This window comes from Agelaius tricolor, unplaced genomic scaffold (assembly GCF_023055355.1).
Source record: "Agelaius tricolor isolate 1412-34295 unplaced genomic scaffold, bAgeTri1.0.p SCAF_12, whole genome shotgun sequence".
Lineage (NCBI taxonomy): Eukaryota > Metazoa > Chordata > Aves > Passeriformes > Icteridae > Agelaius > Agelaius tricolor.
In genome coordinates this window covers 10815527-10831220 of record NW_027269272.1, presented here as the reverse complement: position 1 = coordinate 10831220, position 15694 = coordinate 10815527, and the positions used below count along the sequence as shown (strand labels likewise).

At 38.0% G+C, this 15694-nt stretch overlaps 1 protein-coding gene across 1 annotated transcript in view; it reads right to left on the bottom strand.

Annotated features, from left to right (window-relative positions):
* Nucleotides 1-624: 624 nt before the first annotated feature.
* Nucleotides 625-15694, bottom strand: part of COL4A3 (collagen type IV alpha 3 chain) — a 55405-nt gene continuing 40335 nt past the window's right edge. Inside the window, exons 38-52 of the mRNA XM_071437530.1 lie at nucleotides 14787-14913; nucleotides 14438-14518; nucleotides 13717-13815; nucleotides 12734-12784; nucleotides 11604-11789; nucleotides 10776-10906; nucleotides 10257-10329; nucleotides 8896-8967; nucleotides 8655-8774; nucleotides 8414-8512; nucleotides 7689-7901; nucleotides 6855-7032; nucleotides 5697-5811; nucleotides 4180-4352; nucleotides 625-3935 (exon numbers count right to left, since the gene is read on the bottom strand). Of these exons, the coding sequence (XP_071293631.1) occupies nucleotides 3851-3935; nucleotides 4180-4352; nucleotides 5697-5811; nucleotides 6855-7032; nucleotides 7689-7901; nucleotides 8414-8512; nucleotides 8655-8774; nucleotides 8896-8967; nucleotides 10257-10329; nucleotides 10776-10906; nucleotides 11604-11789; nucleotides 12734-12784; nucleotides 13717-13815; nucleotides 14438-14518; nucleotides 14787-14913 (1803 nt within the window). The 3' untranslated portion in view covers nucleotides 625-3850. The remainder of the gene's footprint in view (nucleotides 3936-4179; nucleotides 4353-5696; nucleotides 5812-6854; nucleotides 7033-7688; nucleotides 7902-8413; nucleotides 8513-8654; nucleotides 8775-8895; nucleotides 8968-10256; nucleotides 10330-10775; nucleotides 10907-11603; nucleotides 11790-12733; nucleotides 12785-13716; nucleotides 13816-14437; nucleotides 14519-14786; nucleotides 14914-15694) is intronic.

Sequence of the window (15694 nt, the reverse complement as noted above, 5' to 3'; positions counted from 1 at the left end):
TTCCCCATATGTAATTTTATGTTGAGATCAGTTTTGTGACTGTGTTTGTTCCATTGAATATATGACTGTTGTTGATAAATTCAGTGGTCACAGACAAGTCACTTGAGTCATTCTGAGTGTCAGGAAATCCTCCAGAAAAGCTCTGGTGGGGATTTCTAGTGTAGTATCACATTATAAATTACCATTAGAGGGTCACGACTGCCCTTTCCCCCTTGTCTTCTGTCCCAGCCCAAAAAGAATTGTATCAGGCTGTATCCCTTCCCCTCTCAGGATGTTCTTTCCATTTTTTGCATTGTGTACAGGTCTTTGCACAAGTAACTTTCTTTGATAGTTTGAAGATTTCGCTGCAGATATCCTTGATTTTCAGATCAGTGATTTAAAAGGCCATCCTTAAGCATGTTGCATACAACACAGTTCTGCTGGTTTGTCTTATTTTAATGCTGAAATCTTGATAATAATTTTAGGTGGTGCCTTTTTCTTTCTGCACACTCTGATTATGTGCAAGCACACCAAGCACTACACAGCCACTCACTCACTCTGCACATCCCACCTCACCATGGGATGGGAGGAGAATCAAGAAAATAAAATAGCTCAACTCATGTTGAGGTAACAATGGTTTTATAATTGAAACAAAGTAGTAACAATAATGATACTACTACTACTAAATGTAATAAAATGGAGGAGAGAAGGATGTAAAACCCAGGTAAGACAAATGATGACAATACAATTGCTGCCCAATGCCAAGCTGGTCCCTGATCCACCATCAGCCTCCTCTTTGCAGGTAATTTCCCCAGTCCATATACTGGCATGATGTTCTATGGCATGGAATTGCCAGTTCAGGGCACCTGTCCCAGCCATGCTTCCTCCCACATTTCTGTGCCTCTCCTCACTGAAATGTCCTTGACTTAGAGTAAACACTACTGAGCAACAATCTAACCATCAGCCTGTTGGCAATATAAAATATCAGTTAGCAATGTAAATTCTCCTACTGAATCCAGAACAGCCCTGAACCAGCTGATAAGAAGAAAAACCCCAGCTTACCACAGCATCCTATCTAGGAAGAAAGCTGGTATGCACAGACCCAGCTTGGGTATTTACATTCAAGTCCTAAACTTGAAGTGTGGTCCAGGTCAGAGGGAGCGAGTATCTTTCTTAAGACAAACTCTACCCCCTATGTTTTAATCAGATAGCCCTTTTTTTGGTATGCCCAGGTAGTGGACAAGAGCATTAGTACTGGAAAAGGGGAAAAAGAAGCCAACATGGAAATGGGTCCTTTATTTAGTCAAAATATCTTTATTTGGCTGTATTAAGCAGAATACAGCCCCCATTATTTGCTCTTTATTCCCAATTTCTCATGTGTCCATTCTTTCAGTACAATATATTAACAGCTTGCACCTCATCAGCACTTTCCAGTTAAGGCTCCCAAAGCATTTACAGACAGCAATCCTCACAACAACCATTAGCAGTAGGGAAGGAAAATGATCTGCAGCTGCAGTGAGAAGTTAACATCAACTTCTCCCAAGTTTTTCTTTGATTTCCAGTGTCTAGCTTGTATTATGCCAGGCTTGACAAACATGTGTCCCTGCAGTTGTACTTCATGCTTTTGAAAGAGAGTCATTTTGAGCACTCAAAATCTAGAGCTATTTATCAACATCTTTCTTCAGTAACTTTTGAAGGCCACAAAAAAGTGAGCAGCAGAATCCAAAACTAGGAACAAGGCATAACTTCCAGTTATATGCTATACTAAGAGACATAATTGTCTGTAAGTTACCTTTGGACTTGAAAGCCACAATTCATTCCCTTCTCCTTACACGTTATTCTCTCCTGGACACATTTCCAGCAGACTTCAGCCTCAGGTACTCACATTTGCATTTTACCAGCCAGTTTTATGTGGAAGTCTCCACAGTCATCAATTGTATGTTTGGGTGACTGCAATGAGCATTAATGAAAAAAAAAAAACCAAAAAACACCAGCACCCCAACAACATACCAAGCAACAGGGGTGGTCTTTGAGTTTTTAAAGCAAACTTCAGAGTTTATGGAAAAGTCTAGTATGTGATTTTTTAAGGAAGATAATCTCAATCCCAGGCTTGATTCAAATGAAAGACTAAATATTAACTTGACATTAATACCTTCTTACCAGTAGTGCATCTGCAAAGAGATTCTTCATTAAACCCTGTAAATTCACAATTGTACCTTGCAAACAGAATTACTATGACTGTTCAAGCAAACAATAATTTTAAAATATCCATTCAGTTCATATAAATGGTATCTTCATGTTAGCTCCATCATAAGAAACAGGCATGGAACACAGACAAAACCTTTTCTTAGTTAGGTTAACACTGAAAATTCAAACAGTCTGACAAACATGTTGCAAGTACTTGAACAGAAACAATATAAAATTTCACTGTCTTAAAAAAAATCTAAATGAGAAATCCATTATTTCACTGAATCACTAGACCCTACATTTAAAATGGTGCATTTACAGAACTATTCAGATGAATTAGGCTTTTTCACTAAATACTGAAATTCTGATAAATTGTGCAAGTATTAAAAAATATTAACATTTTAAATGTCAACATTACAATTTTAAATAGCCTTGCAAGTGCAATGTTATAAATATTAAAAAAAACCTCAGAGCTACAATTTAATATAATTTATATGAGCAAATGAAAGTGCTTTTCAAGTATTTATGTTCATTTATAGTTGGATTCTCTTGTATATAAGTCAGTGCTTAGATGGTACAATTTAAATATCAGTCTTTTTAGAAATTCTGGATGCATACATTTATCTGGATGGAATAAATGGTTTCATTTGCAGATATGTGTGCTAAATATTTAAATACAGAATACAATTTGTGATAAATATTTAAATATGAAATACTGTAAAATCGAAGTATTATAGATTTTGTTAGGAATCACATCCTGATGGGTGTGTAATAACCTGACAATGCCATGGGAGCCCTTGAGCCATACAGTAATTGTCATTTCTAACAAAATCCCAAATTACATGGTAAATAGTTTTTTCTTCAGGAGAGACAAAAGCATGTGACCATAACAGAGGCCCAATCCTGCCAAATTTGAAGAACTCAAAGATCGCATGATCAATGTCCAAGGCCATGGAATCTAAAGGAAACTTCCCAACACTTTCTTCAGTCAGCTCTTCATCACAGTCACTCTGGAGCACACAGCCAGTGCTGTCACCACTGTCCTGCCTGCCCAGTGCCTGCTGTCGCTCCCTCTCTGGCCAGTCAAGCACCATTATCATCACAGTGATACAAAAACCTTTGTATTCCTGTTTGCCAGCCAGAGGAAGGGTGAGGTACGTGGGGAGATACTTGTTTATTAGACAAGAAAACCAAACCAAAACAACTCTTAATGAATCATTATATAGTTAAAAGTGCACTGAAAATATTTCCTATTGAACCCTATCTCTCATAAGTGCCAGACTGGCATCTTAAATGATATCCACTTGAAACACTGAACATATGTAAGCTGATACAGGAGCATTTAGATTGTCTTGCTGTTTGAAAAGCACATAACACAAGGCAGCATTGACATCTTTCATTAAGGATCTGGTGATGCTGTAGTTTTATGGTGAAGATGCAGCTCAGAAATGACAAGGTTCAGCAGATGCCCCTGCAGATGCCATTATAAGATTCCTCCAACAAAGTGCTTTGTCATTTGCCATAGACAAAAGTCAAACTGTTGCCCTACCTCACCACAGTGCTGCACTGGCAATTTATAATTTTCTTTCCAGATGCAGCAGGACTTCAATAAATTATAGCTCTTCAGAGTTAGGCAATTCTTTGTAATAAATCAGTTTCATGTTCTGTGAAGAGTGGCCACTGTTTAGATTGGTCTCTTCATGCAGACCTGACAACGACTGATGATATTCTCTAGTTGTCCTGCTTTCAAAGTCTGTGGCACAGGTCTCCTAAAAGAAAAACCCAAACATTAAATTTTTTTCTTTAAAAAACAGGGAGAGACAATGTGACTTTGGATATGGAATTACTGACAACAACCTTGAAATTCTTGGCTCAAACATCTATGTGCTACAAAATGACTCTGCACCTAACAAACAAGGGTGCCTAACCTGAAGGCAATTACAAAGGAAGCCCTCACAGTTTTTGCAGGCATTTGTGTCCTTGGGCATTGGGATGCAGGGAAGTACAGTTTACCTGAACATTCTTCTTGGATTTAAGGATGCCAACCAGAAACTGTAGGAATTTGTGTAGTAGTTGCATGTCCCTCTGCCATGGCACTCTATGAATGGGACGGCCCGAAATTCTTCCAGACAAGATCCAGGAGATGCCAAAGCTTGGCCAGAAGCTTCTGAGCCAGCACTTGTGTACTGCAACCACCAAAATATTTTGATGAGAACTTGTCCATCAGCTTTTAGTAAACTGCAAGCAAAAAAGCCCCCCCCGCTTCCTAAAACATACCATTGTTCTGTGGTATATCTTGGACAAAATAAAATGAATGCAGATTCATTTGATGAAACTTACAATGAAGGACAGAAGCCTTCTGAAAATTCAAGCAGTTATGGCATTTCTTAAGTTATTAAAATTCATATAAAATTCAAGCAATTATTGCATTTCCCTGCAAAGGCCTTTTTCAGGTGGATGAAATGCATGAAACTAACCAGTACAAAGCCTAGAGAGCTGGCTTCTGTGCAGTTGAGTACAACAGTAAGTACATTACAAATAAACAAAACTGGTGGGGGTGTGTTTTCATATTTTTTATTGCACTGATCACTTCTCCCAACACAAAAAGCAGAAAAGGTATTTTCCTTATCTGATGTTGGTAAATGCTTGTAGAAGTAGCTCTATAATAATTTGCAATGGTTTAAAATTGGCTAGAAAATACCATCTAACTTTGCTGATATTGGAAACAAGTAAATTGTTTTAACCAAATGCTAAAAAGTTCTTTCATTTTTTTCCAAGTTTATTATTATTACTTCTTAGGGCCAAATTGCAGGAGAAACAAAAACTTCACCCTAGACCTAAAAGGACTTTACATTATGGAAAAAAGAGGGGTTTAAAATTCTTCTACCTTCATTTTTCAATCCCTATGACATCCCACAAACATGGGTAACACAGATGAAATGCTACATCCCCTATTATAAATACACTGTTAGTCCCATAAGCAGTTCTCAATTTGCACTTCCATTATGAACTTTCTTCACTCATATCTAATTATGGCATCAAAATTGCTGAGGCAGTCTGCTGTAGACGTTGTTCTACATTTATTTTTATTTTAGCTTTCGGTGCACTTCAGCCTCAAATCTGATTTTTAAAAGAAATTTCTGGCATAGAATTTGGTCACTTATTTCCATGTTTTTGTGTTCAGAACCATTTTAACCTCTCTACTCCCCAAACCTGTTTCCTAGATCTTAGCATAACATGTGAAAGTGAATGCATGCAGTTATTTTTGTCAGACTAAAGTACTTTAGTACTTCTCTCATCTTTTCTGCTTTTCCTCCTGCCACCTATTTTTGTGAACAGATCAGAATAGCAGTTTCTATGCTTTTGGAATTGAATAAGAATTAATAGACTTATTTTCTACTTCTTGGCAGAGGCAAAAAAAATTACAAGGATTTAACAGTTATTAAGAAACAAATAAGCTATGAACAGCTGAAAACACCAATGAAAATGAGAGGACATAAAATGAATAATTCAAGTTGTTATATCCTTACCATAACAAAAGAAAAACCCTTCCAGAGAGACATCCAGCCATCTGGACATGCAGGAACCACAGTTGTTTGGCTATGAACTGCTATTACCATTGCAGCTCCTTCACAGACAACACACCTGTGAAGGAAAGCACACACATTCAGTGCAGACATGAGAGAAAACATGAAAGCAGAGCCAACTTGTGCCTTCTAGGATGGTAGCTACCTCATGGCATAGCATACCTTGCTATAAATGCTACTACTCACACAGATTTGTGTGTTTAATGAGGAGTAAGTAAATTGAACCCTTATACCTTACTTTGCAATTGCTTTGCAATCTCTACTGGTAACACCAGACTAAAACTGTTCTAAGATGGGAAGCAATTCCAGAACATTTGAACTTCTTAATTTTGCCTTTAACGAAGTAATGAGCAGTAAGTTACCTTTTTCACATGCTCACTATTTTATGTTGTTCTGGTTTAGTTCAAAGTTCTGTACTTCTGTACCTTTATTTGCTGATTAGAAAAAATCATCTTTATTTCCTAAATGAGGAAACTGAAGCTGAGCTACCGGATTGCAACAACAGGGTAGGGCAGGACAGAAGATAAGAGTACAATGCCTGCCTTCCCGCCTTGGATTTTGCTGCTCTAGGTCTTTCATGCTTTTAGAACTTTCCTCTTACATCCTTCTCAGCTATTCCAAGCAACTAGAAAGGGCCAAGCTTGCAGAACAGTGTTTCATAGCTGAGAACCTTCAGCTCAGTTTACAATGTTCTTTCACCAGCTACAGTAAATACATAATCCATAATTGAAAACAGAACTTGATTTGTGCTATAATTCTATATTAAAAAGTTGTCTTTATTTAATTTTAGTCTGTCTGTAATATCCATAATGATAGGGTCTAAAGAAAACAATCCCTGCAATCAGTAGGACAGTGTGCCATTTTCTTATGCTGGCTCTGCAGCAATAGGCCCTGTGGTGGGACCCTAGCTTTGTTCCAACTTTTCTTGAGAGTATCACTGAGTATTTGACATACTTAGGTGAGTAATCAAAAACCAGGCAGATGAAGTCAGTGCTTGTACTGGCTGAGACAGGCAGGTCTTGCCTAAGATTTGCCACTTAAAACAATTTGTGATGCCTCTATGGTTCCAGGGCAGAAGAGCTAAAATTCTTATCCTTTTACCTGCTTATCTGGGGCTCTAGTGCCCTGCCAGAAATGGGTGCCATGTCTGGTGGCATCACCACTGCAGTGGACAGCCAGTAGGAGTAGTCATTGCGAGAAGCAAAGCTACAAACATCATTGGGGCTGCAGAACAAGAATGGCATGGTGCTGAACCTCTGCAAGCAGCTACCAGCTGTTCCTGGAAGACAAAAGAGGAGAGGTTTGTGGCAGGACATTAAATTTAGTGCAGTGACCAGAAAAGACACACGATGGCACCCAATCCACTATAGCGAGAATTAAAACAGTTGTTAACTATAAGAAGAGTCTGTTCAGTAAAATTATCTGAAAGAAAAATGCTTCTGGCTTATACAAAAATATCTATATAATAAACCAGGGCTAAGAACAAAATCTGTTAAAATAATACAATCTTCTTGAATGGTATCAGCCCTTGACACAGTAGCAGGGATTCAGCTACTTAAACAAGTTTCTGGTGACATTATTCACACAGCCTAAAGTATCCCATTTAGGCTCCAAAACCCACAAGATTCTCCTTCACATCCTGTGGTGTTACTGTCAGCCCTGTGCAAATGTTGTGAAGGTTTATACTAGACATCTATCCATAAGTAACTGAATTCCTCCTCAAAAAACTCTAGAGATATCAACAAGGGAATATAGGAGTGCAGGAAAGAAAGGTTTCCTTTAAACCATGATTCCTGAATTGACTCCAGGCCCCTCTGGAGACAGATGGTTGAAACCAATGTTTATCTCAGACACTTACTGTAAATTTGGTTTCAGGACAACTTAGCATTACTGCACTCTAAGAAAAAAGTCTAAATTTTTTTACCAATACAGTACCAAGATCTTGTCCATGTGCTCGTTCATTTCCTTGTACAAAAAGCAGAGAATAGCCAACATAGATCTGGGATGTCCCATGTGGGCAGGAAGGAATCTTTGTTGTCTGACTGTGCCGGGTAAAAATAAATCCTTTTCTTGTTGGACCAGCAGCGATAGTACCTGGTGATCCAGGTAACCCCTGCAGACCTGGAAAGCCAATCAATCCAGGTTGTCCTGTGGATAAGAAATAAATATGTCTGCAAGTATTATAATTTTGTTTAAATTTTCATTTCTTTTAAATTTGTGAAACTGCTTGAAAACTAACCAAAAAAATACCAATAACAAGATACAACTTAAAAACTGGGAGTATTTCCAGATGGTAGTTCCAGATGTAGGAATTCCTTCAGACTTAGCTCCGGCAGCTTCATGGTATAATGAAGTATTTTAAAGTACCAATGCCATTTTCACCAAAAAAAGCTTAAAATACAAATATTTTGTGATGCCTAAATAAAAATATTTCATTCTATTTTAATGTAATATAAAGGCACCCTGGTACCTACAGATTTCAAGTGACTAAATAGAAGTGATTAATAACAGAAGAGCATATGTCCCTAAAGTTACTGTAAATGTTCTGTAAATTACAGAATCTCAATACATGTAAGAGGAAGGATTTACAGAAATCAGCAGTACAATTTATCTGTAAATTCAGTTAGTACCAGTCAAACAGAGATTCTGCTTTCCTGTACCTCTTTGGCCTGGAAATCCCCTGTCTCCTTTTGGACCAGGCAATCCTGGACGTCCTGGGTGACCAAAACGTCCTGGTAGACCTTTTACTCCTTTGGGCCCTAAATTGCAATCAAGAAAAAATTCCCCAGAGGCATAAGGTGAAGATTTTAGACTTCTGTGCAGAAGTTTTTTCCACCAAACCAAAATGGTCTTCTAAGCAGCACACACAGACACATGCATAGAGATAAAAATATAAATCACCTTGTAGTCCAGGAATCCCTTGAATTCCTTGATCACCTGGTGTTCCTGGGACTCCTGGCAGTCCTGCAGGACCCTTGCTTCCTGGGATAGAGAATATTTTTCCAGGGAATCCAGGTGGGCCTAGCAGCAAAAATATAATGAATATCTATTGCTTTACAATGAGAGAAAGCAAACAAACTAAAAAACAAACCAAATAAATCAACCTAAGTCAGCTGCTATTGGAAGGAGAAGGGTTGGTTACCTTGCTGGCCCTTTGGTCCCCTTGGCCCTTCTGCACCTTGTGGTCCTGGGGGTCCTTGATTACCCTTTTCTCCTAAAAGAGAAGATTGAAGATAAATCTGTCTGGTTTAAAATGTCAACACAACTGTCAAAGTTTCAGAGGCTTGTTGAAGAGTCCTGCATAATCCATGCTAAGTTCCCAAAGGGTAACACAGCCTATAGACTGGTTTGAAATGTGAAAGTGGATTTCTTCACCTCTGCTGCAACTGTATCGTTTATAGATCAAGTGCATTTAATTTTTAAGATGATACTGTCATCCCTATCTATATGAAGGTTGGTCCATAAACCTAGTTTAAATTCTCAACTTTAGATTATCTCCTTTCTATCTTACATGTTTTTGTCACTGGATTTGCAGCCTTCAAGTGAAGTTCAGCTCCCTTTAACCCTACTGTCAGTTATGCTGAAGGCTTTAAGAGAGTTGCAGTGTTTTTGTTGAGAAATTTGATAAGTGATTCTTTTCACTGAGCACAATATGAGGTTACATTCAGACCATGCTCCACAATTCTGCTTGAAACAAAAGAATTAATTAAAAGTATTTTTAATACCACATTGGGATATTTGACATGTGTGAAATGAAAGTTTTTGGTTAAAGAAAGTAAGATTACTCTGTGTGGTGACTTTGCCAACTAGAACAAATTTAAAATGCACAATAGTTAGCATGGATCACTAAGAGGTAGGTTAGACAGGTAATGACATGGTACTGTAAATCATGCAATTGAAAAATGAGAATACTGGAGTAATGCAGGCCTACATCATATTTAAATCACTAGAAAATTGTCTAAATTAGAAAGATTTTTAGCTAGCTACTGATTCAATTTACCCTCAAGAATATGAAATTGATGAAGCCAATACATGTAACAGTTCATCTGCTGATGAACTGTGAGATTTTAATTGGAACTATTCTTACAGCAAACAACAGATCCAGTGCTGTAAGTATGATTAAATGCGCCTGAGTTCTATAGCTAAGGGATTGTCAAAAAGTCACATTTTCTAGTAGTGGTGGAATATTTCCAATTGGCAGATTCAGTGCCAAAGTCCTTACAGCTCATCACTCACTCAGGACAAACTTGCTTTGAATTTGCCTGAAATGGAGGTTGTTGATGTGTCAGCCCTTCCTCACCCTAGCCTAAGTCAGGACCCAGCCAGAGCATGTACCTCAGTGAAAACTCTTAGTGAATGCTTTCATTTAGAACTGACTTAACCCTGACTTTCATGGCAAAACCTTGTGTCTCTAGAACCCCTCATACATAAATACAATTATAACTCAACATGTAAATGATTGTATTTGGCACACAGGAGTGTACATAAAAAATACATTAATACCTTTTACACCTGGGAATCCAAGAAATCCAGGGTCCCCTCTAGCACCAGGATAGCCCGATCGACCTTCTATTCCCTGCAAGACAGAGAACATCAGTGATAAACAGGAGCAGCATCTTCATACAATGAAATATACTTTATTTTTGTTCAGAATATTCAAGGCATTATGTTCACAGAATATGCTGTAACTAGAACTATCTGCTCCACTTTTAAGCATGTTAGAAATTGTCATATTATTGTTCAGATTATCCTGTAATGCAGACCAGCCAAGGAAATGACATGCCAGGAATTAGAAAAACAATTCTTATTGACCCACTTAAGTCCATAAAACTGGCTTCTCATATCCATTTTATTTCCTTTATAACAAGGTATTTTTGTGAAAATGGGTGGGAGGGGACACTTGTTTGGGCTTGTTGTTTATTTAGAGATTTTGGAGGGTTTTTTAATGGGTATTATTTATCTTTTCATTGTAAGAGCAGACTACCAATGCAGTAAGAAAGAAGCACTGTTCCTTTCACTGACTTTGGGACCAGGAGGGCCAATGTCACCAGCTGGGCCCCTTGGCCCTGGAATTCCATCCGCCCCTCGGACACCTTTGCTTCCTTTCACGCTCAGAGTGGAAAGGCCAGGAAGGCCTGGAAAACCAGGAGCACCTATACAGAAACATCAGAGTAAGGGAAAACTGCTGCCAACAGCTTTTCACCTAGATTACACACAACACAGTGCAACATCCAATGGCTCCATGATGATACTCATGTTTATCACCTCAGTGATTTCCAAGGAAATATATACACTTTAAAAAAAAAAATCAAATTTTTCCTAGCCTGCTAATTTAGTCTAAGATCAGAATTTATAGTACTCTTTAACACTACAGACTTTTGAATATCCTCCGGTTGTAGTTAAGTCTGGAATCACAGAATCATTTACATTGGAAAAGACCTTTAAGATCATTAAGTCCAATTGAAAACCTAACACTAAGCCATGTTGTCATTTAGCATGAGTGGCACTTAGGGACATGGTTTAGTGACAACATGGCTTAGGTTTGGTTTAGGTGTTAGGCTATCTCACTTTGTTAAAGTTGGATCTCAGCTGCCTCACAAACCACATGGGAGGAAAGCAAGATAATGCAATCTGGTGAACTCAAAAGCTTAGAGTTATTTTAATTTAAATGTCACTGCATAGATCATGTTGTTTGCAATGGTAATATTGCATTAGCTACTAAAGGACCTGTTTAATTATGAAACTCTCTTGGGGGCATACCCCTTTCAATCTTGAATTCTGGATAGGCTGACTTCTACTTTGAATTATCGGTATATCCTTTCAGACAAATAAGGAGTTCCAACAACACACCTGGTCTTCCATGTGCACCAGGAGTACCTCTGTTCCCTTTCTGGCCAATGATTGCCACGCCTGTGGTGCCCTGAAATCCAGGTAACCCCACTAAGCCAGGAGGTCCAATGGGTCCTTGATCTCCCTGATGACCTTTCACACCTGGAGGCCCAGGAAAACCAGGCAGTCCCATGTCCCCTTTGATTCCTGCAAAGTGTGGATATCACATGTGAAGAAGGCTGTCAAGACACTGAGGTGATGTGAAAACTCCAAAAATGCATTTCCTATATGGTAAAGGTGGAATTCAGCCCTTGTCTTTAGTACAGAGAAGTCCCCAAAGCCAGCTTGCTACCCTAAAGCAAAATAGTTCTGAGAAGACAGGACCCACAGAAAGGTACACACAATTTTTTTTTTAAATAAAAAACCCCACAAATAAAAAAAACTCACTCCATTTCAGAGATTGCTCATCCCAAGGAATAAACTTGAGAGGAGGATAAACAGACCAGAGAAGGGAATATTTATTGGTGAATAAGTAGAAGAAATGCTTCTTTGTTCAGAACTAAGAAATCCTTTTAAACTGGATCAATATGAATGCGAAAAAATAAGAGACTATTCCATAAGGATATTGTTCTGAAGTCAATCTTGGAGTGCTTTTAATTTTACTTTTTTAAAGTAAAGCAAATCAGTGGATTTTTACCAGCACTAGAAATACAATGTCAAACCTAAAAAATGGGAAGAGTCCCTCTTCTGTTTATCAATATCAAAGGGAAGATCAACAAAATTAAAATGCAACTACTGCAGCTTTCTCAAAAATGTGCTTATTATTCAGAAAGATCTTGTTTGATAAGAACCTACTCTGGTAATCCAATTATATATCACAATAACATTTCAAAAGCTCTAGAATGTGTATATCACCTTCACAAGACCACAGAAGTCAGCTTCTTTATTTGCCTTTTACAACAATCTAAACTTTGCAAGCAACAACCCTTGACATTTAATATATAGGATCAAACCACTGATCTAAAGCACAGAATCACTCTTGATTTCCTCTGACACTTAGTGCCATTTCTAGCACCTGAAAGCAGGAGGGGACTTGATGATGTTTCTGGGATTTAAAAATTAAGCTGTTGCTTTTCAGAAAGGCAACTCACCTCTACGCCCAGGAATACCTGGAAAACCAGGGATCCCTCTCCCTGGTGGTCCTGTAAAATATTAGGTCACATTACACTCAAAGTCTGAAAGAATTTTTTGAAAACATCAGTTTTCTAATATTTCATACATTTTTTCAGAGATCATGGAATCAAAAGGTAGAGTTCAGATGTATGTAAAGTAAAATGTATTATATCCACTTCTTCTATACAAAACCACAAATTAAATTTTTACTTTAATTTTAACTCTTATTGGTCAATCTTATTTGAGGTACATTCTACAAGAAGAAGCTATTTCTTTCTTTTCAGAGAAAAAAATAGAAAAACCCCTGCACTTAATTTAGTTATTAAGAAAAATAGAAAAACAAATGTAAACCTATAAAAGAAAATACATTAACAGTGATTACTTCAACATGAGAATACTTTCTAAATACTATGGATGCCTTTTAAGTATCTTCTTGATACCAGGATGCAAAGAAAATTTTTTCAGTGCAAAATTCTGTCAGAATTCAGTGTAGGACTAAATCTATCTGAACACTGATAACATCAGGAGTGACTTCTAAATGAAAGGTTTCACAACCCAAGGTGTAGGTCATGGAAGCTTTCACTATCATGCAGGAAAACACTGTGATCCCTTTCATTTTATATTCACGTAAGACAGAAGATTGCTTTGAAAGGATTTTGGTTCTTTTAAACTCTGAGATTAAACCCATAAAAGCTGTTAATCAGCAGTACTTTGACTCTTGCAGACATGAACATTTTTAGGTGACATTACAACACATGTAGAACAGAGCACTTGTAATGCACTTGGGTTGTTGACAGCATGTACAAAAATTACATAGAAAACCACTTATAACCTTCTACTTCCAAACTTAGCTTTGGCTCCACATAAGCTCCTTAGTAATCCTTCTAAATCATCCTTGTCACTATAATTACAGAAAAAAAAACAATTGTAAAAGAGAATGAAAATATTTCACTGCTGTTACCTGGTTCTCCCTTTACTCCTGGGGGACCAGGCATACCATCCTGACCTTGAGAACCCCTTTCACCAACAAGTCCAGGTTTTCCAGGGACTCCAACGGCACCTGTGAATTACAATGGACCACAATATCATTTTTACTTCTGTAACTTGGCAGTGAGAAGATTTGACTCCCCTTTATTAAAATTTAATTAGCTCAGCTACTTCAAAGATAGGGGTAGCTGTGTTGGTCTAGAGCAGCATATAGCTTGTATGGAGCTCACTGGACTTCAGTGGATTTAACACCCCCACTATTTTCACAGACATAATAAAGTCTTCAATGCATGCCTCTCTGTTGCTACATATACACACTGCCCCTGAGGTATATTTTAATTCTGTTTCAGTTCTGTTGCTTTAGCAGACAACTACAGCTCTTTGTTACTCCAGTTAGTTTTCTTCTCTTCATCTACCTATATCGTAGTTTATTATTGTTCTTTAGGAGGTAGAACCTAAAGAACCTAAGCCTTTCTTATAATTGTGTGGCTATCACACCTTGAGACCCTTGGATATGTACTCATAATTTTAAAAAGGCTAAAACCTTTCCAGTAGTGAAGCAAAATTAAAACTTTTTGCCTTAAGCTGAATGGTTAACATTGAAATGGGCTGTTAAAAGGAGGCAAACAAAGACTCAAACTGAAATGAAATCCCAAACCCAGGCAGTGATTTAGGAGAGAAGCTATATACCATACCAGGAGGGCCTGGGACTCCCTGCTGTCCTTGGCGGCCCTGGCATCCTTTAACACCAGGATCTCCAGGGGGTCCATACTGCCCTGTAAGAAGAAAGAGTGTGGCAGAGGGGAAGTGGCATCACCTCTAGATCCAGACTCAGTTTAGAGCTTTGCTGTTGTTTCTGCTTTGGCCAGCTGCAAAAGTTCTGCAGGTGACCCCAGCTGGCCTGGCTGCTGTGACCACAGAGGAGCTGTTGAGGTTTGCAGCAGGCAGTGTAAGTCACTGTGCCACCCCCAGGCACCCGTGCAGTTGAGGAATTATCTTCTAGAGCGTGTCACCAGCTCAGCAGCCTCCAAAAGCACCCCATACCTGGGACTCCTGCACCTCCAGTTTCCCCTCTGATCCCATGTGGTCCTGGTACTCCAGTAAGCCCCGGATGGCCCTGGGAGCCCTTTTCTCCTTTGCTGCCAAAAACTCCCGGGGGACCTGGATCTCCCTAACAAACAGTTACACACACACAGGTAAAGAATCACAGTGTAGAATAGAAAAATCATGTGAAATTTTAAGGGTTAAGCTCACGTAATCACATTTCATTAGTATTTTCAGACAAAAACCAAAGCAGACTAAATACAAGGTCCTCTCATAATACCACTGATCTTTTAGACATAGTTAAGATCTATTTTAACCTTTATAAACCAAATTGGTTTTAGATTTTTCCCTAGCACAGATTTCACTTCAGTTTTATTCTACCAGCTGTTCTTTTGATCCAAACATTCATTCCTCAGGTAGTATGCAACTATACAAAATACTGAATTGCATTTTTTCCTTGAATTTCTACTGACTTTTTTCACAGAAATTTCACTGGGGCTACCCAGCTCATACTGAAAATAAACGAATCATTTAGACAAATTACAGGATTTATAGAGGAATTTATAGCCCCAGCCACACATTTCAGATAATCTCATAGGTAAAAAGACTTCCAGTTATTCAACAACCAGAACATGTGGAGTTAAACTATCCAACTAAACTAACTTAAAAATACTGCTTTGTTCTTAGCAATGTATATATGACCAAACAGCATAAACTGGATATAATAGACATTACTAAGGAAAAAAAAAAATCTTGTGCAAGGATATTACCAGACTATCCAAACTAAACAGTACAAATTTATAATATAAACTTTTGCATTTGCTAAGATGAGTTTTTAATGTACTTTTTAACATCCTTATTCTTAATGAGTTAGAACTTTTACACAAAGCAAGTTACTTCAAGATATT